The sequence below is a fragment of the Pundamilia nyererei genome, unplaced genomic scaffold (genome assembly GCF_000239375.1).
Source record: "Pundamilia nyererei isolate P.nyererei 1_Seehausen unplaced genomic scaffold, PunNye1.0 scaffold00022, whole genome shotgun sequence".
Taxonomy (NCBI): domain Eukaryota; kingdom Metazoa; phylum Chordata; class Actinopteri; order Cichliformes; family Cichlidae; genus Pundamilia; species Pundamilia nyererei.
In genome coordinates this window covers 637,299-649,426 of record NW_005187423.1, presented here as the reverse complement: position 1 = coordinate 649,426, position 12,128 = coordinate 637,299, and the positions used below count along the sequence as shown (strand labels likewise).

General features: G+C 39.2%; 1 protein-coding gene across 2 annotated transcripts in view; it reads left to right on the top strand.

Moving 5' to 3' along the window:
- The window catches only part of fbxo41 (F-box protein 41), a 66,648-nt gene that overhangs the window by 28,282 nt on the left and 26,238 nt on the right, over positions 1–12,128 (top strand). For both annotated transcript variants that reach the window (XM_005726820.1, XM_005726821.1), the window contains exon 4: positions 10,002–10,209. In XM_005726820.1, the coding sequence (XP_005726877.1) occupies positions 10,002–10,209 (208 nt within the window). The remainder of the gene's footprint in view (positions 1–10,001; positions 10,210–12,128) is intronic.

The following is a 12,128-nucleotide window of genomic DNA, read 5'->3' as shown; positions in this document are numbered from 1 at the left end:
GTGAGATTTTCTATCTGCTTTTTGGGTATTTGGAAAGGAAAGTGGATTACATTTAGATTTACACATCTCTTTAAATGTTTTTAATGCAATCTCCAAAAGTTTTGCAAGTTGTCCAAGTTTTAGGATATGCATGAACACAATCACATGACTTCAGCCCCATGTGTTCACCACGCTGACTTTAAATGTCTGTAGTTGCTTTTAGTCACATTCTCACAGTTTATGTTGTACAGTACAATGTGGCAATTTTAAAAGCTGCAGTTATGATCTGCTAAACACCCCCATCATAGAAATGCCTCTGATGGGGCTGAAAAAGCTGAGGTATGCCAAATTAAACACGATCTGAACTGAAAATCAGTGGCAACAGGTCTTATGGAGTGATGAATCCATATTTAAAACAGCCATCTGTAAAGCACAGTTGTCAGTACCAGATGTACTAGTTTAATTTAATTGTTTTACATTTTAATTGATGGCTAGTGCTGGAAAATTGTTGTGTCCCACATTTTATTCAGCCATCTGCCACCAGAGGGAACAGCAGCCCTGACATCGCTGGAGAAAAAGCCTGATCCTGTCAAGTATTGTGGTTCTTTTTGTTAGTTTTTTTTGAAGGTGAAAGTATGAGATTCTCGATACAAGCGGCAGAAATTAGCTTCCTCCTGTAGATGAGTGGAGCCTCTACTCCTCCATATTGAAAGGAGCCAGCTGAGGTGGTAGCCTCTTGGGTCGAGGTGTTGTGACTGAGCACATCCTGGGGAGATTGCATCTCTCGGCTGGCCTGGGAACGCCTTGGTGTTTCCCCCTGTTGAGCTGTAGGAGTTGGTTGGAGAGAGGGAGGTCCGGGCTTCTCTGCTTAGGCTGTTGCCTGCGTGACCCAGGGGAAGAAATGGATCGACAGGTGATTATTATCTTGTTGTCATTTTAGCTTTGAACTTTTATAGAGATAGTTGTCACGAATTGTTGAACAATTTTCATTATTCAGTTGAAATTTATCAGTTTTTTGGGTGTTAATTTGTTATATTTTAACAATATCGGAACTTTTTTTTCAGTTTTGTTGTAACGTATTTTCATATCATATTTAACACGTTTATTTGAAGTGTTTTTTATTTCCTCCTTCTTCTTCTCTGTCTGTTTTATAAATGCAAGGTTCACAGTGAAAGGTGGCACACAGCTAAACAGCATTTAAAGTACGACTCATTATTGAAGAACTGTTTAGCTCTGAAGAATGCCTTTAGACTGTTTTAGAGATGGCACGATACCACTTTTTTATGTCCGGTACCGATACCGATATCATAAATTTGGATATCGGCCGATACCGATATGAATCCGATATAGTGTGTTTTTTAATCAATAAAACTGTTTTTTTTTTTCATATTTTTCTGCATTTTGTATAAGTTCATACACAAGTTTTAAAAAACAAGAGACTGAAGCTGTTCTGTTATACTTGTATGCAAAAAATTCAATTCACTGCACCCAAAATATTTCATAGTTCAGCAACACAGATCAATCTAATAAACTTAAACCTACTCCATCCTCCCTATTCTGGTATTTTAAAGAGTATGCAACCTAACTAATAGGGCTAAGAGAACCACCCCCCACCTCATGATGCTTAATCGATGTAATGAACTTTAATTTGATGCAGTGTGAAAAAAAATGCACAGAAATCAATTATTTTTCTACAATATTTAAATAGATTCAACATCTTTCTTCAACATAATTGCAGACTGCACAGATGGTACCTTCCCAAAGGAAAAAGTACTATAGCTTACTAAGATATATTAGACTTAATAGTTACTATATACAGTAATGGACTTCTATATATTTTACATCAGATTAAAACTTTGGGTGTAAGATTCGGATAATTATTTATTAAAAGCTAGACATTTTAAATGAGAATAAGAAAGAAAAGTATGTCTTTGTGCCCCCTTTTCCCTGTTCATGCCCTATCGGCCCCCCTGGCTAAACTTTGCTAGATCCGCCCCTGCACAGTTACCAGCCGTCAGCTGTGTAGAAAAGGATCCTGGTGTAGAAAGTAATATTAAATACATTCTAACATCAGATTATCAAGCTTAAACATGCTGCTGTTGTTCAGCCGCTGGTTTCCTCTTTCTGGCGCGAAGTGGGCGATAAATAAACAAGAGAGACGATCAGCTGATCATTGATCAGTTTCATGATTGAAGTAGCAACAGGAGAGAGGGAGAGAGAGAGAGGCAGTCGCTCCATATATCGGTTGTTAAGCTTAACGCTGGAATGCTTTACAAACATTCAGAGATGAACTTACACACTTGCTTTACTTCTCTCTGGGATAACTTTCTCGGAGATGAAATGCCGGTTTGGTAGCGAGGATCCAAATACTCAACCAGACCACCGACAGGTCTCGCGCCACAGCCGCTCTATCACCTGATGCACACTGCTCCGATGTGCTACAGTTATGAGCCGAGTTACGCCATGTCGCAAGTTTTGTGAGGTGCTTTTTTTAATATTTAATGGATCGGATTATATTTTTTTGTTTCTCTCCGATATCCGATCCAGTAATTTAGGTCAGTATTGGACCGATATGTAATATCGGATCGGTCCATCTCTAGACTGTTTAGACTGTTTTTGACAGTTTGACATTAAATGGGCATCAAATTTAACTTGACATATGAGTGTTTTTGCAGTACAGTAACAGCATACATGGATAGAAAAACATGCAATGCAACACTATCAGTCATGGATTGGCCTCCCCAGAGCCTGGACCTCAACTTTACTGTGGGATTATTTTGACAGAGATCAGAAGAAAAGGCTTTGAATGTCCTTCAAGAAGCCTGGAGAACTATTCCTGAAGACTACTTAAATAAATTAGAAGAAATCTGCTTAAGAGAGTTCAGGCTATGTTGAATCACTAAGGTGGTCATACCAGATAATGACTTTCAAGCTTGTTAGAATTGTACAAACTGTTTTTGCCTTATATAGTGTACTTCCATGTGTGTTTGCACATTTCAAAAATTGTTGCACCTGTTTCCCCTTTTTCTAACTAAATAAAGAAATGGTGGACGACTCTGGACTTTTACACAGTACTGTATATGTTAAAATGTTTGTCTCCCTTGCAACACAAAAATGACTTCATGGACCCATTTTTATCATCTGTTTAAAATCCCAAATTGAAAACCTGCTACTGCTTAATTAATTAAGCAGTAGCAAATATAGCTTAATTGCTATATTTGCGGTTCACTGGGTGTTTGATTAAATAAGCAGTTTTGAAGACATCTACTACTCATTCATACCATCATTATTGTAGATTGGTTGTCTTCTCCCACATTTTTGTTTAACTTGCACTTCCGCTTTCTGAAAGATTGGATGCAGAGATACAAAACCTCATCGTTGCGAACATGCTTTTCAGGACATATCTATTCTGTTTTTAAAGACACCCGGATTTTTGTTGACCTTTCCCATGTAATGAATTCGTTCTTTCATGCATCTGAAATGCTGCAGATCGTCACCTTGCTTTTGTATCTCAGGGTTACTCAGCCATCTGTCTGTTTGTAATGGGAATTGAGATTTCCAGAGAGCTGGTCCACCCGCAGTAAAATATTTATTTTCTCCCGATTGATCGGAGGCAGCAAAGACCAGGATTAGCGGTTTCTTGGGAAACCAGGTTTTCTGTGAAAAAGCAGCACATTTTAGCCTGCAACTCTTTTATCATCCCCTTTCTCACAGCCTTTCATCCTCGTCCGTCTCACATCTCCTCTCATGTCGCCACGCTCTTCATGCTGCCTCCCTCACTGTGTGCTTCTGTGTAATGCATACAAATGCGTGACACTATGACATGATAACACAATGTAAACCAAAAAACCCCCCAGAAAACAAACCATCAGAAACAAGAATAAAAAATCCAGGTGTCAAAACAGAACGACATGCGAGCAGCTGTCCTTTGTTAAAGGAGAGAAAGCCTCGTCGTCTTTATCCAGGCCTTTTAGTCAATCATCTCTGCTCTTAAATATTAATAAAGCATAATTTTAAATTAATGGCCACAGATGATGACAGCTGTGACAGGAGGTTGACCAGTCACTGTAATGAACATTAAGACAAAACCCTTCAGCTGAACACGTCTTATTATCCGTGTCTTTTCTAAGCTGAAGTGTTTACATTTGTTTTTGGAGTCGTTGCTTCTTAGTGCTTCATACAGTCACCAGCTGTCTGCTGTTTGGTGCCGAGCAGGTAGTGTCCAGATGGCTCTCAAATTTTCAGTTAAGTGCAAAATCAAATGCGCATGCATACATTTTTTTTTATCTTGTGGGTGTTTGTGTGTAGCTTCAGAGATGTTGGCTGTGGAGACGTGTGCCTTTCTCTTGAATGAAATGGACGCAGATGCAACTTGCCCTGTGGTTCTTGGAAAAATCGGCAGCGGTGTTCCAGTTGCTCCAAAACAAAAGTTCCTGATTCTTGTCTTAAAACATTTGGTTTCATAATACTAATACTTGGTTGGAGCCTGTTTACCTTCACAGCTGCTTTAATTTCTTCATCAAGGGGTTGGAAACATTCCTCTGAGGTTGTGTTCCATATTAACATGTTAGCATCTCACAGTTGCTGCAGATTTGTCGGCTGCACATTGATGATGTGAATCGCCTGTTCCACCACAAACCAAATTAGATCGAAAGCTGGTGACTGTGGAGTCCAGTACAGTGAACTCATCATGTTTAAGAAACCAGTCTGAGATTATTTGAGGTTTGTGACACGGCGCATTATCGTGCAGCTATCAGTAGATGTGTACACTGTGGTCATAAAGGGATGAACATGGTCAGCAATGACACTCAGGCAGACTACGGCATTTAAAGGATGCTCAGTTCTTTTGACATTTCCATCGAAAGTTAAAAAAAAAAATAGGACCAGTTGGATGAATGTTGTAAATTGTTTTTATTTGTGAAATTTGGACAAATCTTAGCAGACTGTTTTCCCACTGTTTGCAGTCTTTTTGTTAAGTAAGCTAACCATCAGCTTACCAATGTCAGAGAAACTTTCATCTTCTCACTAAACTCTCAGCTGTTTTTTTTTTTGGTATTACAAGGTCTCAATTATTTCTCAAAGTTATAGAAAATAGTGTGAAAATAAGATGTATGCTGTGTCGTTTACTATGAAGATCACTGAAAAGTGCATGAAAGGACAAAATTCTATGTCACCATTGGCTAACGTTCACCTGGAATAGCCTGAAAAGATGGGATTTCTTCTTTTCCAGGTAAACACCCAGGCATGTTTATCACCTTGAGGTATTTTTTCGGAGGTGTGAGAGTGAGGTGTTGTGAATATGTCAGCGTGTGTAAAAAATTGGGATTGACAACAGGAAGCAGCTACATCCCATTTCCCTCCTCTCCTTAAACCTCCTGTGCTTTCTTCTTCCACATGACTGCAGCTTTCTGTTTGCTGTCTGATCTTTTAGCTTCTGCAGTGTGTTTTTTTTTTTTTTTCTCTCACAGTCGTTGTGGCCCTTCCTTCCTCTTCAGCTTCAGCTCCCTATTTCTCGTCTCCTTGTCTGTCTTTTTTATTGAATTTAGATCTTACCAAAAACTGACAGAAATATTTATTTTTCCTTTTCTTCCTTTCTGACCATCCTTTACCATCAATCGTGTTCTTTTGTTCTCTCGCCTCATTTCCTTCCTTCTTCGTTAGCATAAGACCGAGTAAAGCGTCTGTTAGGCTGTCAGGCAGCATTGGGGAAGGATGGGAAAAGTGTTCCTGTGTGGCGTCCATCACGGGGTTGGTGTATCCATCTCCTGATACAGCTGAATAATTAATTAAGACAAATTAAAGATGCATGAAAATTTAGATCCTGAATCACATGCGCCCTAATTTTGAGTGCATACTAACCAAGCTCAATAATGTCTATTCCAGGATTTTCTCAAATGGATATTTGCTACTTTTCTGGAGGCTGAACTTAAAGCAATACTCAGTCGTTGTGTCCTCTGTTTATTAAACCGAATAATGAGAACAAAACGTCAGCTTCAGGTTTTCTAATGAGACATCTCATTATGTACAGATCTAATTATTAAATCAAAGTAAATAGTTTTTGAAGTCATTAAACATAATGAGATGCATGTTTAGTGTAGGATGATTTAATGATATAATCTGCAGAAGCTGTTTGCTTATTTACGTCATTATGACTTTAGGACTCCTCCAACCATCATTTGCCATATGGTTTTTGAAGAGGGCAGTAGTCACCAGCCTTAAGAACTACAATCATTCACTAAAATGGTTAATTTGACTGGAGACTGTTCTGTGTAAACCTTATTATCTATGAAAGCTCATCTAGATTGCACAAAGAGGAGAGGAAACTACTCTTATCACTGGTTGTTCTGTTATTGTTTATCCCTTCTTTTCCTTGAGGCGGAGCAATTTTATTTGTAAAGTGGATTTTACACAGAAAGACAATTAAGACCAGTCCTGAGCTATACCATCCATCCATTCTCTTCCACTTATCCTTTTTCAGAGTCGCTGGGGGGCTGGAGCGCTGGCGAGAGGCAGGGTACACTCTAGACAGGTCACCAGTCTGCTGCAGGGCTAACACATAGACACAGACAACCATTCGCACTCACACCTATGGGCAATTTAGAGTTACCGATTAACCTATCCCCATTAACTGCATGTCTTTGGACTGTGGGAGGAAGCCAGACTGCCCAGAGAGAACATGCAAACTCCACACAGAAAGGCACCAGCCTGATGGTGAAATTGAACTCAGGACCTTCTTGCCATGAGGCAACAGTGCTACCCACCGTGTAGCACACACACGTGTGATATACGTCACACTAAAATTCACAAAATCTCTGTCAGTCCTAAATGATCAGGAGTTGAATCCAAACTTGACATACAGAATTCAGAATTCGTAGTCATCATGTGGGTCATGTGCCCTTCAACTAGCATACAGAGTTGTTGGGGTGAACGGAGAAAGACAGGAAAAAGACAAGCTGTGTAAACATAACATTAAAATTTGGATTCAAATTAATGCCGTCAGCATTAATCTTGTTAAAATGACGTTAATGCCATAACCGCATTAACGCGGATCGTCCCTAACGCGTTAACGAGCTAACCGCGCTAACGTGTTGAGGCCGCGTTAACTCGCTAACGGAGATTTGCCGTGTTAATGCAGTTATGGCATTAACGTCATTTTAATGAGATTAACGGTGAGAGCACTCATTTAAATATATCTAAAGACTTAAAGTCCTCTGGAGAATGTTGTTCTCTGCTGAACAGTTTATCTTCATGTTGGCTAAAACCAGATCCTCACATCTGTCTGTATGTTCAGTTTGTCCCCGGTCATCAAATCACCTAAATGTGTTGGGCTGGATTTTCCTCTTTTTCCTTTTGCAAAACTAAACATAATGAGATGCATCGTTGGGAATTAACAGTGTAGTGATGGTGAGATAAGACAGTTTACAACAAGACACACATGCTTAATGTTTTCTGTGTACATAAACACAAAGATTTTTATCTCGAGTAGTGTAGATAGTGTACAGTAGCAGGCCTCTTAATCAATGTACGCTCAACTTTATACAATTCGGTTAGTGAGCACTCGATAAAAATCATGCTATCTAAAGTTGTGAGCAATTACTAAGTGACTCCGAGCTCTAATCACAGTCGATCACATTTCATCGTGGAGAGAAGCCGTTTGATTCTGACATAATTTCCAGACTCGCTGATTATTTACTCACTGATGTTAAAGCACATTTATTGCTGGCCTACAGTTTGCTACCTTGACTAATTCTGGAGTCGTTTTCTTTTTATAATCTTTGCCTGAAGATAAGAAAAGTTATCTGTGCCAGGCTCGAAGCTATTTTTATCTCAGCTTGTCCCCATTTCAGGAAGTTGTGCGTGTTGTTGCTGTTTTGGATTCTGCATCGTATGATGGTTTAGCAACAGCGGATGTTTGACATTAATTTGACATGAAATAAGTGGCTTTGCTTGTTTCATGACCACAAATCCATTTAAATTGAAGTGGCACGGGTTATGTCTCCATTCCATGTCTGCAGGAATCCTCTGAACTTTTCTTTTGCTTCCTGAAGGTCAGATAGTTTAATAAGCTCTCCTCTCTGACATTGTTTAGACGGTAAACACTGGGATGTTTGTATGGATACAGTCAGAGACCAATAAAGGAAAAAGACCTTGGAAGCTGTAGACATTTGGATTGATGAGCATTAAATATTATATTCACATATTTTTGTAGATTTGGAAATGAGTAAAAGACAGATTTTTAGTTTGTATCAGGCAACAAGGGAAAACTTTTCAAAAGACCAAAGGACTGTGGGTCCTAAATTGTGGAACTTGCTCTCGTCCGACTTATGATGTGTTCAGACCTGCTTGTTGTTTAATACCATCTACTCAAGCTGTTATTATTTTTCAGCTAAAAAGCTAAAGCTTTGTCTCTTCTGCCCACAATAAGTTACTGTGTTTTATTATTTCAAGCACATTGCAAGAGTCCGACCGTGTCTTTTTTAAGCTAATGCTGAGACACAGAGTCACACTTACAGGATTAATCGATCAGATCAATCCTCGTCCAGAGAAATCTTGGCCACTGCGTTAACTTCAAAACTCTGCTGCACGTATTGGCAAGGACCAGAGAGGGAGGCCACATTACACCAATTGTAAGGTCTCTGCTGGTTTAAGGTTCCCAGTCACAAAGATATCGTTTAGTTATTGTGCTCCATGTTTATGGAGCAGTCTACCTGATGACCTGGTGGCTGCTCAGACTGTTGAGATTTTTAAAAGCAAACGCAAGACTTTCCTTTTTATTGTATTTTACTTTCATTCATTTACTGATATATTTTCATTGCATTTTTTTTGTTTACCTGTTTATTCATCTGTTATTATCTTTATGCCTTTATTCAGCTCTAAGTCAGTAGGATCAGCTTCTCTCTCATCTGACTTACGGTACATTTGAATAGTGCAGACAAATTTACCTCCTTTCTCTTTTTCCGAATCACTTTCAAATCAGTATCACAGTATGAAGGAAAGGTGAATCTGACTGTGCTTAAAAAAACAAATACAAATGCAACTACAGTGAAACCTAATCAAGTTCAAACTAACTTTGATGTAAGTAATTTAGGAACTGTGGGTTGATGTCAAAAGTCAAATCATACCTGCAGGTCATGGCATGAAATGCAAAAACACATTCATAACTAACATTGAATTAGCAGTTATGTTATTGTTTTTATGATTGGTTAAATTGCTATGAATGACCTCTTTTACTTGGATAAAGGATGGTCCAGTGTGTCCTCTCCTAAAGGAGGCAATAAAGGAAGCACTAGAGCACCTTTCCTCAGTATCTAGAGCAGCTCTTATTATGGCTGCCACACAGATACTTCTGGGTCACTTCACTCTTAGAGACATTTAGGGTCGGAAACTGTCCATCATTGGTTTTAGATAAGTTTATTGATATCCCTTGATGAGAAGCTTTTGTTCTGAAGCTTTTGCAGCTGACTAACAAGTTGTCATTGATTTCAGTAAGCTGTCTTCTCTTCTACCAGTTCCTACTCCCCTCACACACATATGGTGCCAACAGAGGAAGCTATTACAGAAACTAGTGCAACTATAATTGAATGCAAAATGCATCTGAGACTATTAAACTGCCCTGAAATTAAGACCAAGGCTGTCTGGGTCACACGCTGTCCCTTGAAATGACAGGAATTTGCCCTGCTGTGTTTGCAGTGCAAGTATCCAGCTGCTCTCTCACCCTCTACTCTCTCTGCTTTTGTGGTTGTATTGTTTATTTATCTGTGTCATCAACCCTCGGTGTCTGTTTTCAGAAAAGGGCGGTACAGCTGGTGGATGCGTGAGAGAGGCTTTTGAAGGCAGAATCTGTACCCACATGCATTAATAAACTTGTGTGCGCAAAAATGTCATCAGGACATGAATGTTTCTGAATGAAGGAGGTTTAGGAGATCTCTAATTTTCCCCACAGCCCTCCAAATATCTTATTTCATGAATCCTAGCTTCCAGCAAGAAGGAAAGGTTCACACCTCTTCCCCTTGTGCCCACAGAGAGGTCGCCCAGATTGACCAGTTCCTTCAGGAGACGGCGGCCCGTGAAGCAAACGCTAAGGTACGCTTGCAGCAGTTCATTGAGGAGCTTCTGGACCGAGCCGACCGGGCCGAAAAACAGCTGCAGATCATCAGCAGCTGTGGCACCACGCCGAACGGCAGCCTGGGACGCTGCAGCCTGCAGGCCTCGAAGGGCAACGGACGCCAGGTTAGGATTTTTGAATACACGTTGCTGTAGGTTCACACTATGAAACGTGTGATAGTTCCTGTCAAAAGAAAAAAATATATATAATGCTTATAATATATAACATATTTTGTGCCATACGTAACAACACCTGATGTACAAATTGGTTTTTAAATATTTAACTGCTACTTATCACACAGATTGTCGTTGGTTGATTTTCCGATGAACTTTTTCTATGTAATTTTGTAGCACATTTTAACTGGCATATTATTTTAACTGGCAAAAGTAAGTAACATTCTTAGTTTTATTGCAAATAAGTAATGTTTCATTAACATTTATTAGTGACTTTTTTCACTTCCAGAGACTCTTAAAGATTCCTTAAACTGCAGGAAACTCCACTTCCAGCATTCTGGCAGTCATTAACAGAGCAGCTTGTTGCTGATGAAAAGTACATAACCATAGATTGTATTGATTTATGCCTCTGTAATGCACCACAGCTCGAACCGGTAATAGACTTCAAGATGCCTGAGACAGCAAGTCTACTGTGTTTTACTGAACTGAAGGGTAGTCGCTGCCTGTTTTTCACATATGAGCAGTTGAAATTAAATAAGATATAATTCTGGATTAGTGATGCACCAAATTCTGATATTTTTATTTGGTTTGCTTATTCGGAGCAATTATTACATAAGAAACAAAACAAGACAAACCTCTGCCGGCACGTCACTCTCTGGGCAACAATGTTCCCTCTAATTTTTCATGTGTCTGAGCAAACACACAAACTCCCTGAGCGTCCCTTGGACCGCTGTGAGCGACAGCAGATGTGTGCACTGTGGTCACGCCAGCATCTAATCCATCCAAGTTACATGGTTTATTAAAATAATCAAATTACAGCATTTACATTTATGTTAGACTACTTTTAATTAACTGCTTTAGCCCACTTACAATGAAAATGTAAAAAAAATCTAGTCATTGACCTGTGCAGTATGTTAACACTATTGGAAGTACAAATAACTTGAACTCCAATTTTGAATACACAAGTTTCTTTCTTTTTAAAAAAAGCTCTGACTTGTATTATGAGTCTGTGGTCTGGGAGAGAGTCCTGTAGCTCTCTATAGTATATAATGACCAATGCTGGGCAATTAATTATATAGTTACTTCTTCAAAAAAGTAACTCAGTTTTTTGCAGCTATGTTTTTTTAACTACAGCCAAGGCATTTTTTAAAATAAACATTTCAAACTATTTCCAGAACAATCAGCTGTTCTGCATCAAATCTGATGCCACACAAACTGTGTTGTCTTCGTATAGCTTTGAATAATTACACAGTATCCACTTGTGTTTTGCGAGCGTCTGCTCCAAACATTTTTATTCTTTCATTCACAAGTCGGTCTTCTTTTATAGAGGCATTCATGAGCCCTCTCAAATACAGCGCCCCCTACTGGCAAAACCCCATTAGCACATGAACACCCACACATCACCACATCCCCTTTTCTCTGACAACATAGGTCCCACGAATCAACAAATACACATAATTGTTTTACATCAACATATTTTTTTTTCAACACCATCAGAATATAAGATAAAAACAAATCCAGTCGTAGCTTTACAGATTAAGCCTAACTGGTCTTTTGACCTTACGCTCTGACCTCCTCAATACAGGTTCTGAAACAACTGCACTTTTCTCCACATGCTCATGTCCATCCAGTGGTTTTAAACCAGACACTATCTCTGCATGTGACACATCAACATTTACATCTTCCTCACCATATTGTTCCTCCTGAAATATCTCTTTAGTCTTCAGCAAGTTACGACGGTTCCTTCTGAACACATGACCTTCTTCAGTTCTTACGTCATATGATCTCGGACCTGCTTCCTGAAGAACAATGGCTTTCCTGCTCCATGCATTCTGATCTTGGATTCTCACTACATCATCCTTTGCAAGCAA